A 15,799-nucleotide genomic window follows, 5' to 3' on the forward strand; every position below is an offset into this window, starting at 1 on the left:
TTTTTTTTATAAGGGAGCTTACATTTTTATTGTTCACTGGGCCCTGCAGATTGTATAATTGGTTCAGGGTCAAGAAGTTTATAATTGATGTCACTAAAATATGAAGCAGGAAATATTTTGTTGCTTTCATATTTATTGAGACCCTCTGTTGATTATGAAACAGCTACCTATTTCTGTGACTTGGAGGCAGTTGAGTTAATGGCCAGTACTAATGCTGATTAAGTTGTGAGAATGGGTATATTATTTGCCTTTGCTGAATTTTTTTTTTAAAGAATAAGTTTATATTTTTATGTATTTTTTAATTGATTCATTTTAGAGAGAAAGGGAGAGAGACAGAACCATCGATCTGTCTTTATATGTGCCCTGACCAGGGATCGAACCGGCAACCTCCATGCATTGGGAAGATGGTCTAACCAACTGAGCTATCTGGCTAGGGCCTGAATTGTTTTATCCCCTTTGAAAATGGCTAGAGTAACACTGAAGGCTGTTTTGCCAGGTGCTGTGCTGAACTTTTTACGTGCAGTTTTAGATTTAATTTTCACACTAATTCTCTGAGGTAGGTACTAGTGTGATTCCCATATTAGAGATTAGGAAACTGAGGTAGAGAGGCTCTGTCGTACACTTAGCCAGTAGCCAAACCAGGCTGTGAACCCAGAAAGTCGGACTCTATCCTAATCTTGTATTCTTAACCCTCCCACTATACTTCTTTGACTAAAGGTGCCTCCATTTCGGGATTGTGAATAATAAGGCAGAGAACCCTTCTGAAAACGCAGGTACATAGGAGATGGGCACAGTACCATATGCAGTAGCTGCTGCTGTTATTTTGATGATCATCCTGGGTATTTAGTTCCTTTTATGTATGTTCCAGTTTTTCTACAAGGAACACATATTGGTTGTATAATTAAAAACAAAAAATTCCTACTACCCCAGCAATAACACTAGCTGTTTCACTTAATGGTTTTTTTTTTTTTTTCTTTTGTATTTTTCTGAAGCTGGAAACGGGGAGAGACAGTCAGACAGACTCCCGCATGCGCCCGACCGGGATCCACCCCGGCACGCCCATCAGGGGCAACGCTCTGCCCACCAGGGGGTGATGCTCTGCCCCTCCAGGGCGTCGCTCTGTTGTGACCAGAGCCACTCTAGCGCCTGGGGCAGAGGCCAAGGAGCCATTCCCAGCGCCCGGGCCATCTTTGCTCCAGTGGAGCCTCGGCTGCGGGAGGGGAAGAGAGAGACAGAGAGGAAGGAGAGGGGGAGGGGTGGAGAAGCAGATGGGTGCTTCTCCTGTGTGCCCTGGCCTGGAATCGAACCTGGGACTTCTGCACGCCAGGCCGACGTTCTATCACTGAGCCAACCGGCCAGGGCCTGTTTCAACTTAATGTTTTATTTGCCAGTAGTTTTCTGCTATCCATTCCTCCATTCCTTCATTCCTTCCATTCCACGAGTGAGACTTGAAGCAGGCGCACTGGTTGCTGTAAGAATTTTATTTTGTTTTGGGAACAGCAACACAGAAAGAATCAAGTTTATCCAGATGAAGCTGATAAGTATGTGCTTCTGAGTGTTGTGTATCAGTCCCCAACCCACCATCCTGCTAATAGCTGGAGTTGGCTGTTTAGTAACTAACTTTGCCAACTATGAGATTGTTTCACGCTTTCAACATTTGCTCAGCAGAAGCACTTTATTCAGAGCCTCTTAACCCATCAGATTTACTGTCTGTACTATTCACTGGGGCCTTGAAGTTGATTGGTGCAGTTGAAATGATTTGCGTTACCTACAGTGACTAGAAACTGACTGGATAGATCTAGTTTTAGGTCAGCTGCGTTTTGCATCTGCACTTCCTCAGTATTGGGGCTGTCTAGCTTCTTGTCAAATATTGAGATAAAGTACAAAATAAAGTTGTCATTTGTCATTTAGCAGAGAGGAGGTCTGTTTAAACATCTTTGATCTTCTTACCAATGCTGGGAGAGTGAATAAAAACTTTTTACTGTCCCTGGCTGGTTGGCTCAGCAGTAGAGCATTGGCCTGGTGTGTGGAAGTCCTGGGTTCGATTCCTGGCCAGGGCACACAGGAGAAGCAACCATTTGCTTCTGCACCCTTCCCCCTCTCCTTTCTCTCTGTCTCTCTTCACCTCCCACAGCCAAGGCTCCACTGGAACAAAGTTGGCCCAGGCGGGCACTGAGGACAGCTCCATGGCCTCCACCTCTGGCGCTAGAATGGTTCTGGTTGCAACAGAGCAATGCCCCAGATGGGCAGAGCATCGCCCCTTGGTGGGCATGCCCGGTGGATCCCGGTCAGGCCCATGCGGGAGTCTATCTGCCTGCCCCCAATTTGGAAAAATATCAAAAAAACACTTTGAAAAAATATCAAAAAAACAAGAAAAAAAACCTTCTTACTGATACTGAGAGAATGAATGAATGAAAGGGGACAAATACAAAGGTCAGTCAATACTTTAGACGGCAGGGAAGACCCTGGGACCGAGTGGGACATAGGGTAGCAAATTAGGCCTGATGCTAGGGGCCAGCCCCTGTTAGGTACCAGCAGGTGAAAGCACAAAATTCAGGCAAGAGGAAGAGAGTGGTCTAGGAAGCAGCAGTACTCAGAGCTCAACAGGGAACCACCCCAGAATGCTCACCCCAGCCTGTGGCAAGGCTGGGCAAGGCCACCGGGTGCACATTCAAGTCAGTGCCTGTTGACAGGAGGCCTTCTGTGAGTGAGAGGCCAGGCATTCAAGATAAAGAGCCTAGAGCTTACTCGCAGGTGCTCCTCTTGGCTGTCAGGAGTTCTGGCTAACCTTAGGGAACCAGGCCTGTGAATACCTTTCTTTTCCCACTGACTTAGAGTAGGGGAAACAGTTCAGGCCACAGCCACAGCAAACCAGGGCAGTCTGTGACTGCCCAGGAATGACAGTGGTTGTCCAATGCACTGCCCCCCAAGGGCTAACGGTGATAGTTTATGAAGCACTTACTTCATGCTGGTACCAAGGCACAGAAGGGTTGAGTAAATCACCTGAGGCTAGGGAGGGACCCGAAAAGTGGGCCTGATGTCTAGTTCTGCAGCCTGGCCTCAAAGCTCTGCCTTTTACTCTCCTGAGAACAGTAACATGGTAAGGAAAGCTTTGAGCAAGCAAAGTTGGTGGGCTTAAATTAATAAATAGAAAGGAGGTATTGCAGAAATCTCATTCCTTTTCTTGGGGGGGCACTATTATAATTGAATGGGCTGGGTATTTTTAATTTGGGACAGCTCAGGACTGAAGAAATTTAAAGAAAAAAATGATTCCAATAAATTTCTGAAAGCTCTTGCTCACTGAACTAATGTCATTAATTGAAGACCCTAAGCCTCCCTGTCAACTGTAATGAAATTTGAACAAATCCCTTTTTAGGAAGAAAGTGACAGCTTATATGAAACTGCATAGTGTGGGTGTATGATAATAAGAACTAATTATTCTTAGTGCTTACTATGGGGTTAGGTGTTGTGCTTTGACCCTTGTAAGAGCTCAGTAAGGTAGGTGTTTTTTATTGCTCTCATTTTACAAGGGAGCAAACTGAAACTCAAAAGAAATTACGCAACTCATCAAACAGTATGTTGATGATATGTTAGTTTTTTGTATTACGTAAAACATATACATACACTGATTTTTAAATCCTTTTACTGAATATGTAATTCCCGTACCATGCAATTCACCCATTAAAGTGTATTATTCAGTGGTTTTTAGTATATTCGTTGAGTTGTGCAGCCATCACCACTATCAAATTCCAGAACATTTTCTCACCCCAAAAAGGAAACTCTATGTCCCTCAGTCACTCCCCATTTCCTCCAACTCCGTCAGCCCCAGGCAGCCACTAATATACTTTGCTATCTTGATAGAGTTGCCTATTCTGGACATTTCATATAAATTGAATTATATAACAGGTGACCTTTTGTGCCTGGCTTCTTTAACATACTATGTTTTTGAGGTTCATCCATGTTGTGGCAGATATCAGTACTTCATATCCTTCTTTTATTTTTTTCATTTCTTTTTATGGCTGAATAAAATGCCATTGTATATGTATATATATTTTTTGTTTGTTTGTTTATCCGTTTGCTACTTGATGGACATTTGTTTTTTCCCCCTATTTTTGGCTATTAAGAATAATGATGCTATGTACATTTGTGTACAAGTTTTAGTATGGCTGTATGTTTTTATTTCACTTTGGTAAATACCTATGAGAGGAACTGCTGGATCACAGACTCACAATGATTAACACTGAGGACCTGCCAACTGTTTTTTAAAATTGGCTGTACCATTTTACATTCCCACCAGCAGTGTGTGAGGCTTCTAGTTTCTTCACATCCTTGTCAACCCTTGTCATTGTCTGCCTTGATTGTAGCCATCCTAGTGGGTGTGAAGTGTGGCTTTGATTTGTATTTCCATGATAATTGGTGATGTTGAGCATCTTTTCATGTGCTTATTGGTCATTTATATATCTTTGAAGAAGTGTCTATTCAAATCCTTTGCCAATTTAAATTGGGCTGTCTTTTTATTCTTGAGTAGTTCTTTATATTTTTGGAACCTACCCTTTGGCATTTTTTTCTCTCTTCAGTGAGATAGGCCACATACCCTTGGGGAAAGCAAGAGAATCCTGGGAGGTGGTGTGGACCCTGTTTGAAGAGAAGCATTGGTATTTCAGTGCCTGAGAAAAAACTCTGAAGCCTGAGACTGGCCCAGGAGGATGTGTGTTCACTTAGCAAAATGTCTTCAACCACTTCTGTTATTCCTCAGTAACAGTTCCCATCTTCACTGCACAATAACCATGATATACTTAGCAAAACAGGAAGGTTCAATACCTGTGGGATAGTAGTTTACCCATAGTGCTCCTTTCCTTCCTTCCCTGTGGCCAGTCAGTGGAACGTTCTGGATATGTTTGGAGGCTGCAGTTAATACATGCACACAACAACTAGCATCTCAAATCAAGACAAAGCATATTTCCTCAGAAGTATTATGGCACTTAGAGTTTTTAAATTCCAAAAGTTGCATGGCAACTTGTGTCCCTGGAAGAAAGTTCAGAGCCGTCTTTGGAAGGCAGAGTCCAGTCATTCAGACTGAGTTCACCCCAGAGAAGCAGGCACTTGGCTCTGGAGACCTAATGCAGGTGCCAGCAGGAGGGCCAGAACAGGAATGAAGAGGAATAGCTGAATGGGTATGTCTAGCACCTGGAGGAAAACCCTCAAAGGGAAACGGGCTGATGGCATGCATGTGTGTGTTCTCACACTTATAAATATGTCCTCATCCGCCTGACCAGGCGGTGGCGCAGTGGATAGAGTGTTGGACTGGGATGCGGAGGGCCCAGGTTTGAGCCAGCTTGAGCGCAGGCTCATCTGGTTTGAGCAAAGCTCACCAGCTTGGACCCAAGGTCGCTGGCTTGAGCAAGGGGTTACTTGGTCTGCTGTAGCCCCGTGGTCAAGGCACATATGAGAAAGCAGTCAATGAACAACTAAGGTGTCGCAATGCGCAATGAAAAATTAATGATTGATGCTTCTCATCTCTCTCCATTCCTGTCTGTCTATCCCTCTCTCTGACTCTCTCTCTGTCTCTATAAAAAATAAATAAATAAATAAATAAATAAATAAATAAATAAATAAATAAATAAATATGTCCTCATCCATACCTGGCAGATGATGCTTCTTGTCCGCAGGACCCATGAATGTGGCTACTTCAGTCCACTTGGAACTCAAGACACAATCATGAGAGTGGTGTTTTGGTGGGGATCCAGCTAGGGAATATAATTTATTCTGACCCAAATTTCTCTACTTTCAGTTTTGATTAAAGGCCTGCACTTCCTATTCTACACTTGAATGCTGATATGTGCTTAAGAAATCCCCTACGTTTCTTGTTGTAGGGTGGCTGTATTTCATGACAGCCTTATTTAGACTTAATTTGAGTGTGGTTGAGAGCTTAAGGTTGTGTTTGATGATCTGAGGCCTACAACCAGCATTTATTCATTAGGCACTTACTTCTAAAGAAAAAGGAACTCAGTAACATTCATCTTTATTTGTAGTCTCCAAATTCCTGTTTCTACTGTGCCCACATGCAGGTTTTCATGTTTCTATCTATTGCTGCAATTAATGTGTAAACACTGTCTTCTGTTTTTATACTTATATGATCTCTCAAATATAATGCCAAATTTTTATAAAATACATCCAGTTATATAAATGCCAGTGTTTCCTTTACAGAATGTGGAGGTGCTGGATCCACGAGGTCGGACCTTATTGCATCTTGCTGTTTCTTTGGGACATTTGGAATCTGCTAGAGTCTTGCTCCGCCATAAAGCTGATGTTACAAAAGAAAATCGCGAGGGATGGACAGGCAAGTGTGCTTTTCAAATCTTTAAAGCCTTTCATTTCAGGTGCTCTGAATAAAGGCTGGTCTCAGTCATCACTGTCCTCCGAGCCATCTTTATCATAAGACTTTCTCTCTTGAGACAAGGGGCTGGGGCGAGGAGATGAAAACTTCGGATGCTGCTGACTGATCTGCAGCACAATGGCCTGAATTGTATCCTGGGCCAAAAGCCCTTGGGTGAACAGCAACTTTCATCTAGAAAATAGCTCTCAGTACAAACCCTTCCCACTACACACAAGTGTGGAGACCTGATTCCCCCGAGAAATCTGGTGGTAACTACGATGAATCTATTAGGATTGGCAAAATCAAAAAGAAATGTTGGCTAAAATGGCCTTTCCAGTGAAATCCTGACATGTCACTTTTTTTGTTTGCAAGTTCTCCCATTATTAGTCAGGGTAGCTTTGTGTTGCCTGAGCCAGGGATTGTAGAAGCACAAGACCCACCTGCTTGGTCTGTATGTATGGATGGTTGTTCGATCACATGTTTAAAGCCAGCTCTCTGAAGACGTTGTCAGGATTTCATGACCAGTGGTAAGAAAGGAGGATAAGGGAAGGATGGAAGGGGTTTGACCAAGTGAAGAGTTCTCTATTTTCTTCTTTTTTTACCTATTTAAGAGCTAGCAATAAGAAGTCATGGTCAGCTCTGGCCGGATAGCTCAGCTGTTTAGAGCATTGTCCTGAAGTGCAGAGGTTGCGGGTTTAGTCCCTGGTCAGGGCACATACAGGAACAGTTTGATGTTCCTGTATCTCTGTCTCCCTTCTCTCTCTCTAGAATCAATAAACTAAACATTAAAAAAAAAGAAAATAAATGATGGTCATAAACGATGTGGGACTGCAGCCTCTGTCCCCCAGGAGGAAAGTGTTGGTCTTTCTTTGATCTATATGGATATTTTCCATACTAGCTTTGGAATTGGTCAGTAAGAGTGAGAACACTAGGTGATTAAATTTCATCTTTTTGTTTCCAGTTTTACACGAGGCTGTGAGCACCAGTGACCCTGAGATGGTGTACACAGTTCTTCAACATCGAGACTACAACAACACATCCATGGCCCTCGAAGGAGTTCCTGAACTGCTCCAGAAACTTCTTGAGGTATTCATAAATACCGCAAGACACTGCCATCATTCAAGTTAAATGCTGACACTCGAGCCAGAGTCACAGTTTGACATTCCTGTGTGCCTTCCTAAAGAGTTTTATGAATTGCTAATGTGAATGTGATGTATTGAATACTAAGTAGCATTATTTCTTTCCTTTCCAATTTGTTAAAGTATAAGGTCCTCCACAAATTATATTTCTAGGCCATTAGGCTTACCCTTTTAAGTGCTATTTAAGAATTAGAACTTAGACAAATGGACATCAGGCAATTTGTATAGGTGTCTGGTTTCTTAAAGGTAGCATCCTGTGCATAGGTCATCTTGGGGCGATTGTGTTAGGCATTAGTGATTTTCAGGATCTGTTGAGTCTGAGAAGTCTTCTGTGTGCAACTTCTCCTGGTCACACCTGTCACTTCTAGCCATTAGTATTTTGCAACTTCTAATCCATTGCCTTATTTTATGTACAGTTTTTGGCTTTGGGGAAGTTTCCCTGTCTTGCGAATTAAACTGTATGGGCTCTGTGACACTTAGAGAAGTTTCTCTAAAAAATCTTACTTCTAGGCTTCTGGATTGTTGTGGATGATGGTTGCCATTCTTCAGATCATCTTTGTTACTGAAAAAATCATCTTATCAGTCAACCATGTGCAATATTCCTAGGGAAGAAGAAGACACAAAGTGCTAGTGGTTCAGTTTTCATGTCATTTGTTTTCAATTTAAGCACTTAGAAGTGAGCTCCCCAAAATAGCTCCAAAGATATTTGTTGATAAATCGGCTTTACAGTGTTAGTCAAAACACAGTTCTGTTGATAAAAGAACAATTTTTCTAGAGGTTAGACTATCACTGCTCATTATCTGAGCACTCTTTCAGAAAATATTTCTATTTCATACAAACTAAAGCCTGCCTAAGATACTAATTTTCCATGTACTGCAAAGAAGCCTTCCATGACATATGAATTGGTTATATGCATTGGGTTTTTTATTATTATATGCATTGTTTTGTTTTGTTTTGTTTTTGACAGAGACAGAGTCAGAGAGAGGGATAGATAGGGACAGACAGGCAGGAACGGAGAGAGATGAGAAGCATCAGTTTTTCGTTGTGGCACTTTAGTTGTTCATTGATTGCTTTCTCGTATGTGCCTTGACCGTGGGGCTACAGCAGACCAAGTAACTAACCCCTTGCTCAAGCCAGCGACCTTGGGTCCAAGCTGGTAAGCTTTGCTCAAACCAGATGAGCCCTCACTCAAGCTGGCGACCTTGGGGTCTCAAACTTGGGTCCTCCGCATCCCAGTCCAACACTCTATCCACTGCTCCACCGCCTGGTCAGGCTGCATTGTTTTTAAAATAGATGTGTGTTTGAGTGTACAACGATCACATGGATTATCTAATTTACTGCAGGGGTAACTAAAAACTTCATCCATTTGACAAAACAAAAATTACTTAACATGAAGTCACCCTTCATTTTAAAAATTCAGTGTAGTCTGACCAGGCGGTGGAGCAGTGGATAGAGCGTCGGACTGGGTTGCGGAAGACCCAGGTTCGAGACCCCGAGGTCGCCAGCTTGAGCGTGGGCTCATCTGGTTTGAGCAAAAATTCACCAGCTTGGACCCAAGGTCGCTGGCTCCAGCAAGGGGTTACTTGGTCTGCTGAAGGCCCGCGGTCAAGGCACATATGAGAAAGCAATCAATGAACAACTAAGGTGTCGCAATGTGCAACGAAAAAACTAATGATTGATGCTTCTCATCTCTCCGTTCCTGTCTGTCTGTCCCTGTCTATCCCTCACTCTGACTCTCTCTCTGTCTCTGTAAAAAAAAAAAAAAAAAAAAGAAAAAAAATTAATTAAAAAAAATAAAATAAAATAAAAAATAAAAATTCAGTGTAAATGGTTTTCTTTTCCTTTTTCTTTCTTTCTTTCTTTCTTTCTTTCTTTTTTTTTTTTTGTACCTGTATTGATCCATAACAGTGAACCACACTGAGTTATGTTCTCTGCTTGAAGTTATGGGCCGGGTAAAATGAACTGTGTTCTTATTGGCAGCAGAGGCTGTTGAGGTTTTGTCTCCTAACATGCTCGCCTTTCTTATCCGCTGCCCTTGGAGAGCATCATCACCCATCATTGGAAGGGCTGGTTTTAAACCAGGCCACAGTCTTGGTCTTCCTGCTCTGTTTCTGTAAAAACCACAGCAAAACCTTGGAAGTGGGAAGGAACAGAAAACCAACCTGGAATTTCTAGCAGTTCTCTTTTTGAATGTTAACTGTTGAAATGAAAAAAGATGGTAGTTAAGAAATGAAATAGCGCTCCAAGCACCTTCTGTAAAATTCATAGCAGGTCAGAAAATCATCTTAGATGGGGCTGCCATGATGGTGTAAAACTTCAAAAAGCCAAATTCTAGAAGTGTAAGGGAAAAGTGGGGGCAACAGTCTTTTAACTGGAGGAAAATATCAACTCCTTGGGGAAGGGATGTCTAGCTGCCTCTTTTTGGTTTCACAGAGTGGTCTGATAAATGCGAAGCTCTTTTCCAGAACACAAAGCCTTTTACAGTCAAGTTCCTGTTTTAATATATATTATAGATGGAACTGACCTTCATTTCTCTTTGCTTAGAGCAGCCTGTTATGTTCATTGCCTGCTGGTACTTCAGCCCATCCTCTCATGCTCCTCTTTCTGTTACTGTTAGGAACTTGACTGAGCCCCTAAATCAGATTTGACTTTTATCCCCCTCCAAACTTATTGCTTTCAATTAACTTTATTAACTGTCTAGACATTTTATATCATGAACAAATCACAGCCTGAATATAAAGTAAGCATTTGTTTTGATGGATTTGCAATTTGTGCTTCTTCTTATTTTCTCTGTTCTCTCTCCCTCCTCCACTTATAAAATTCTATTAACCCTTACTATGTTTGTGTTTAGTTAATAGTACCAACGGTAATTTCTTTTAAACCTTTGTCCTTCAGACTCCGGATTTCTATGTGCAGATGAAATGGGAGTTCACCAGCTGGGGTGAGTGGCTGTGGGCTGGTAATTTATTACTATTTTCAAATTTCTTTAGCCTGAAAATAGGTTTATTTTTTCTTTATAAAAGTGACATGTATTTTTTTTAAATCTAGAAGATGTATAGGTAAGAATAAGAAAAGATAGTCACCTCTTACTTCACTTAAGCACAACTACGGTCAATGCCTTGGGTGTTTTCCTTTTGGTCTTTTCCCAACACCACAGGACTTTTTTCTCCCAAGCATCCATAAATGTAACATATAGACAATTTTGTCTTTCATCATTTCTAGCTGACATTTGTCTATATTATTAGTTCTTAAAAGGCTAATATTTTAGTAAGATATGCCATAATTTAGATACTAATTTCCTTAAGCTTGATTCTTTTAAATTTGTTAGTCTAAGGAAGAAGATGAGATGAATATTGGGTTAGCTTGTTTTTTTACAAAATGGATGTATTTCTCCAAAATCTTATATAAGGGAAATTGACTGACAGTAATTTTTATAGATGTTCTACTTATTTTAAAATTTATTGATTGATTTTAAAGAGAGAGAGGATTGGGGGGAGAGACAGAAACATCAGTCTGTTCCTGAATGTGCCCCGACTGGAGATCAAACCCACAACCTTTACACATCAGGGTGATGCTCTAACCAACTGAGCCATCTGGCCAGGGCTATAGCTGTTCTACTTTTATTTCTTGTAGATCAGTTAATGACAGCTCTTAATTCCCAGTTTTCAGCCATTTTCACATCCAGACTTCCCTTTCAGGCAAGAAGTCGTATTTGTAATGAAACCTTGAAGTAAAAAGTACATAAAGGAAGAGAACTTCAGATTCTACTGTGAAATGAATGAGTTTTTTCTAATGCAAATAATCACTCTGATTTCAGGTTTTGTTAAAAGGCAGCACATTTCAGACACTTGATATTTTGAATGGTGGATATGACAATATGGTAGGCTGCAGCCATTTGGCAAGTGTAGCATATGCAAACAAGAAAGGCCAGATGGACACAGTTTAGCTCTGATGGCAGTCAACAAGAGGGTCTCATTTTGGGATTGAGAATACGCTTGGGGAATTCATTTAGAGCTTTCTTGGGCCATAGACATGCACTTTTATAAAGAGCTATTGAACAGAAGGTCCATTTCTCTTTTTTTAAAATTTATTTTAAAGATTTATTGATTTTAGAGAGAGCAGAGAGAGAGAAAGGGGGGAAGATTGGGAAGCATCAACTCGTAGTAGTAGTTGCTTTTTTTATATGCCTTGGCTGAGGAAGTCTGGGGTTTTCTGGCAACCTCAGCATTCCAGATTGACACTTTGTCCACTGCTCTACCACAGGTCAGGCATTTTGTTTTTTTAAATATATATATATATTTTTTTAGAGATTCAGTATGTGCCCTGACCAGGGATCAAATATTTTTATTTATTTATTCATTATTTGAATTTGTTTTTTTAAGAGTGACTTCTTGTAGCAAAGTGTGGGGGCCAGGTCCAGTTCTATATGATGGCCAGCTTCTTGCTACTCCTATCCTTTCATTAAAATCAGAACCCTGATTTCCTGGGCCTGGGTATCCTGCTTGGCCCTCAGTTTCTCTCAGTAGTACGCTTCTCTTCTTCAGTGCCCTTGGTTTCCAGAATGTGCCCGAATGATGTCTGTCGCATTTGGAAAAGCGGTGCCAAACTGCGGGTTGATATCACGTTGCTGGGATTTGAGAACATGAGCTGGATTAGAGGGAGGCGCAGTTTTATATTTAAGGGAGAAGGTAAGTGATTCCACTGTAGTAATAATCACTGCTTACACTAAGCTATAGTGATTTTCTTTTTATGTTTTTTCATTGATTTGAGAGAGAAGGGAAGGGAGAGAGAGAGAGAGAAGCATCAGCTTGTTTCACTTAGTTGTTTCATTTAGTTGTGCACTCACTGATTCCTTCTTGTATGTGCCCTGACTGGGGATCAAACCTGTGAGCTGGCCCTGGCCGGTTGGCTCAGCGGTGGAGTGTCGGCCTGGCGTGCGGGGGACCCGGGTTCGATTCCCGGCCAGGGCACATAGGAGAAGCGCCCATTTGCTTCTCCGCCCCCACCCCCTCCTTCCTCTCTGTCTCTCTCTTCCTCTCCCGCAGCCAGGGCTCCATTGGAGCAGGGATGGCTCGGGCGCTGGGGATGGCTCCTTGGCCTCTGCCCCAGGCGCTAGAGTGGCTCTGGTCGCGGCAGAGTGACGCCCCGGAGGGGCAGAGCATCGCCCCCTGGTGGGCAGAGCGTCGCCCCTGGTGGGAGTGCCGGGTGGATCATGCAGGAGTCTGTCTGACTGTCTCTCCCCGTTTCCAGCTTCAGAAAAATACTAAATAAATAAATAAATAAATAAACCTGTGAGCTTAGCATACATATCAGACGACGCTCTAACCCACTGAGCTACCTGACCAGGGCCTATGATCATATATATTAAAAAGTATACAGATAATGTGTTGCTAACAAAGAATGCAAATTATTTTAAAAGTCTGCATCTTTGGGGAAAATGACCCAAAGCCTCTTATGAGTTGTGGAAAAGGATGATGCATTTTAACATATGAGGCTTTCTTGTTTTTGCATCTTACTTGTATTGTACTTAGTTATGCCCTTGTTTCCATGAACAGACAACTGGGCGGAGTTGATGGAAGTTAACCATGATGACAGAGTGGTCACCACTGAACACTTTGATCTTTCCCAGGAAATGGAGCGCCTCTCTCTGGACATGATGAAGCCATCAGCCAGGGAGGTGGAGAGGCGACTCACGAGCCCAATCATTAACACCAGTCTTGATACTAAAAATATTGCTTTTGAAAGGTACGAATGTAGGTTCTGCATTTTAATGTCTCACTCCTTTACTGCCATCTTGAGTGGCGTGTATGTATTGATTGGAAGTTATGGGTGGATTGGGATTTTTCTAATAGGGCAGTTTAACCACTAGTGTTTTAATCTCTGCTCTCACCAAACAAACCAAAGCTGATGTCCTTCATCTTATATCATTTTAAAGTACATTGGTTAAATCTTCAAGAAATGTCTTCATATTCTTTTATGGGCCCTTTCTAAAGGATTTTACTTGAATTTTATTTTTGTTTTGGTTTCTGGGGATCCACCAGACTCCCTAGTCCCAAACCATGGAACTTTTGAGTTTCCAGAAGCTAGAAGTGATCCAGTATTAAATGTGGTTATGTGGATATCAGTCATGTTCACACCGTTCAGAGAGTTAAATGTGGTTCTGTCTCCCCATCTCCCCTACAGTGAGACCTAATAGTTTAGAACAAGAGTCTGGAGGGTTTCAGTTCTATTCCACATTCTCCCCGAAGAAACCTCGGTTAACCCAGATGTGTGTGGTCATCTGCCTCTGGGCTGTGCAGAAGTGTGTAGGGCATTCATAAGGAAAGTAGACGCTGTCAGCCGCTAACCTGAGTGTCTCTGCCTTAGGGCTCGCTGAGCTGGGAGTCTGTATGGGCCGGAGTGAGGGTGTCACATCCAGCTCTCTGTATACCAAGCAGTACGTGAGCTAACACAAAGAACGTTATCCTGGATTCAGGCTTCCTTTTCTCTTCATAAGTATACTAACTGTCCTTTCTTTTTCTTTTCTTGTTGCCAATATAAAATACATTAATAAAACTGAGTTTTCTGTTTAGTCAAATATAAGACTTCTTAAGTGCCCTATTTCTTTCATTTTACATCAAGCAGTGGGATTAGGGTATCTGTTTGTAGCAGAAGAGAAAACCCAAACACCAGGTGTGCTGCTGTTTTGGTAGGGGCACCCCTCCTGAGGTGGAGTCAGTGCCCCATTGCCAGCCTTTGGTCACTAGCCTCTCCAGATGACAGCCATTGTCTTCCGGGGTAGCACGGTTTAGGGACTGACCATGGCTTGACCAGTACGGATCTTGGGAAGACATCTCTACTCTTTGGTGTATGCCTCTGCAGAGAGGAGGGCACTTTTAGCACAGGGCTCTGTTCATAAAGCTGACGGATAGAGGAGCCTGCTGTCAATGCGACATCCCAGCAGTGGCGACAGGAGCTGAAAGAACTGAGCATGCTCCTAACTGTGCGGCTTTGGGCAAGTGGCTTAATCTCTCCAGGTTTCTGTTTCTTCAGCCGAAAAAAAAGAAGTGAACTTAGAGATGAAGTCTCTGAAGTCTACGCCCTAAGAGGTCATGAGAAGAGCCGCCGTTCCCTCTAGTTTGTGAACAGAGTTGCTAGTTGTTCTTGAATACAGTTTCTGAAGAGAGTGTGCTGGTTATTGGCTGTTTCCCACTGAGGGTGGATGGGAGAAGATGGCATGTTCCATTTGTTCTGAGGACTAAGTCGCATTTTGTATGAACACGGTTTTCAGATGGTTCAAACTAACTGTCCTTTTGCTACTGATGGGTTGCTGAGAGAATTTCTAGAAGAGCTGCTTTTTTGGTGGTACTCAGAATTAAACTGTGCTCAGTGAGCTTCACGTGCATTAAGGATTTGAGTATGAAGTTGGAAACGGGGAGGCAATCAGACAGACTCCCACATGCGCCTGACCAGGATCCACCCAGCACGCCCACCAGGGGGCAATGCTCTGCCCATTTGGGCCGTTGCTTTGTTACAACCAGAGCCATTCTAGCACCTGAGGCAGAGGCCATGGAGCCATCCTCAGCACCCGGGCAAACTTTGCTCCAATGGAGCCTTGGCTGTGGGAGGGGAAGAGAGAGACAGAGAGGAAAGAGAGGGGGAGGGGTGGAGAAGCAGATGGGTGCTTCTGTGTGCCCTGGCCGGGAATTGAACCCGGGACTCCTGCACACCAGGCCGACGCTCTACCACTGAGCCAACTGGCCAGGGCTCCGCATAAATTTTTGACCTAATATTTACCCTCTGGTTGCAGTTTGGGTTTTTCTCTTCTCTGAAAGATTATGCTCAGCTCACCTTAAACAAAACACTCCCTGCCACCATCATAGCTTTTCTCCGAATTGTATTGCAGCCTCCAAACCACAGCACTTGCTACGTGGCCTTTGGTGTGTGGTCTCAGCAGCGACAAGCAGAGGGGAAATTGGCAAAAGAGGGAAGCTGGGAGTTCTCATATCATCTTCAGATGCCTCTACATGTAAAGTTAGTCAAGTGCCAAAAAGTTATTAGAATCCTGGTTTTAAACTAGGAGGTAGACATTGAATTTAATAACTAAACTGTCAGTGGATTTATGGGCAGGATGGCGGAGAAGTGGACGGCCTTTGTGGAGGAGTTGGTGCCGGATCGGGGCATGTTGCTACTGGGATTGGTACTTGTTCAGATTACCCCAGAGGAGGTTACTGTATAGGATGGAATTCAGGGTCTTGCATCGTTATTGAAGAAATACCAAAATAAGTTCTTTAGTTTTTCAAAT

At 42.7% G+C, this 15,799-nt stretch overlaps 1 protein-coding gene across 1 annotated transcript in view; it reads left to right on the plus strand.

Moving 5' to 3' along the window:
- Positions 1-15,799, plus strand: part of ANKRD13A (ankyrin repeat domain 13A) — a 32,669-nt gene that overhangs the window by 2,767 nt on the left and 14,103 nt on the right. Inside the window, exons 2-6 of the mRNA XM_066370733.1 lie at positions 6,208-6,340; positions 7,338-7,462; positions 10,411-10,456; positions 12,060-12,203; positions 13,071-13,260. Coding sequence (XP_066226830.1) covers positions 6,208-6,340; positions 7,338-7,462; positions 10,411-10,456; positions 12,060-12,203; positions 13,071-13,260 — 638 coding nt within the window. The remainder of the gene's footprint in view (positions 1-6,207; positions 6,341-7,337; positions 7,463-10,410; positions 10,457-12,059; positions 12,204-13,070; positions 13,261-15,799) is intronic.

The sequence above is a fragment of the Saccopteryx leptura genome, chromosome 2 (assembly GCF_036850995.1).
Source record: "Saccopteryx leptura isolate mSacLep1 chromosome 2, mSacLep1_pri_phased_curated, whole genome shotgun sequence".
Classification (NCBI taxonomy): Eukaryota; Metazoa; Chordata; class Mammalia; order Chiroptera; family Emballonuridae; genus Saccopteryx; species Saccopteryx leptura.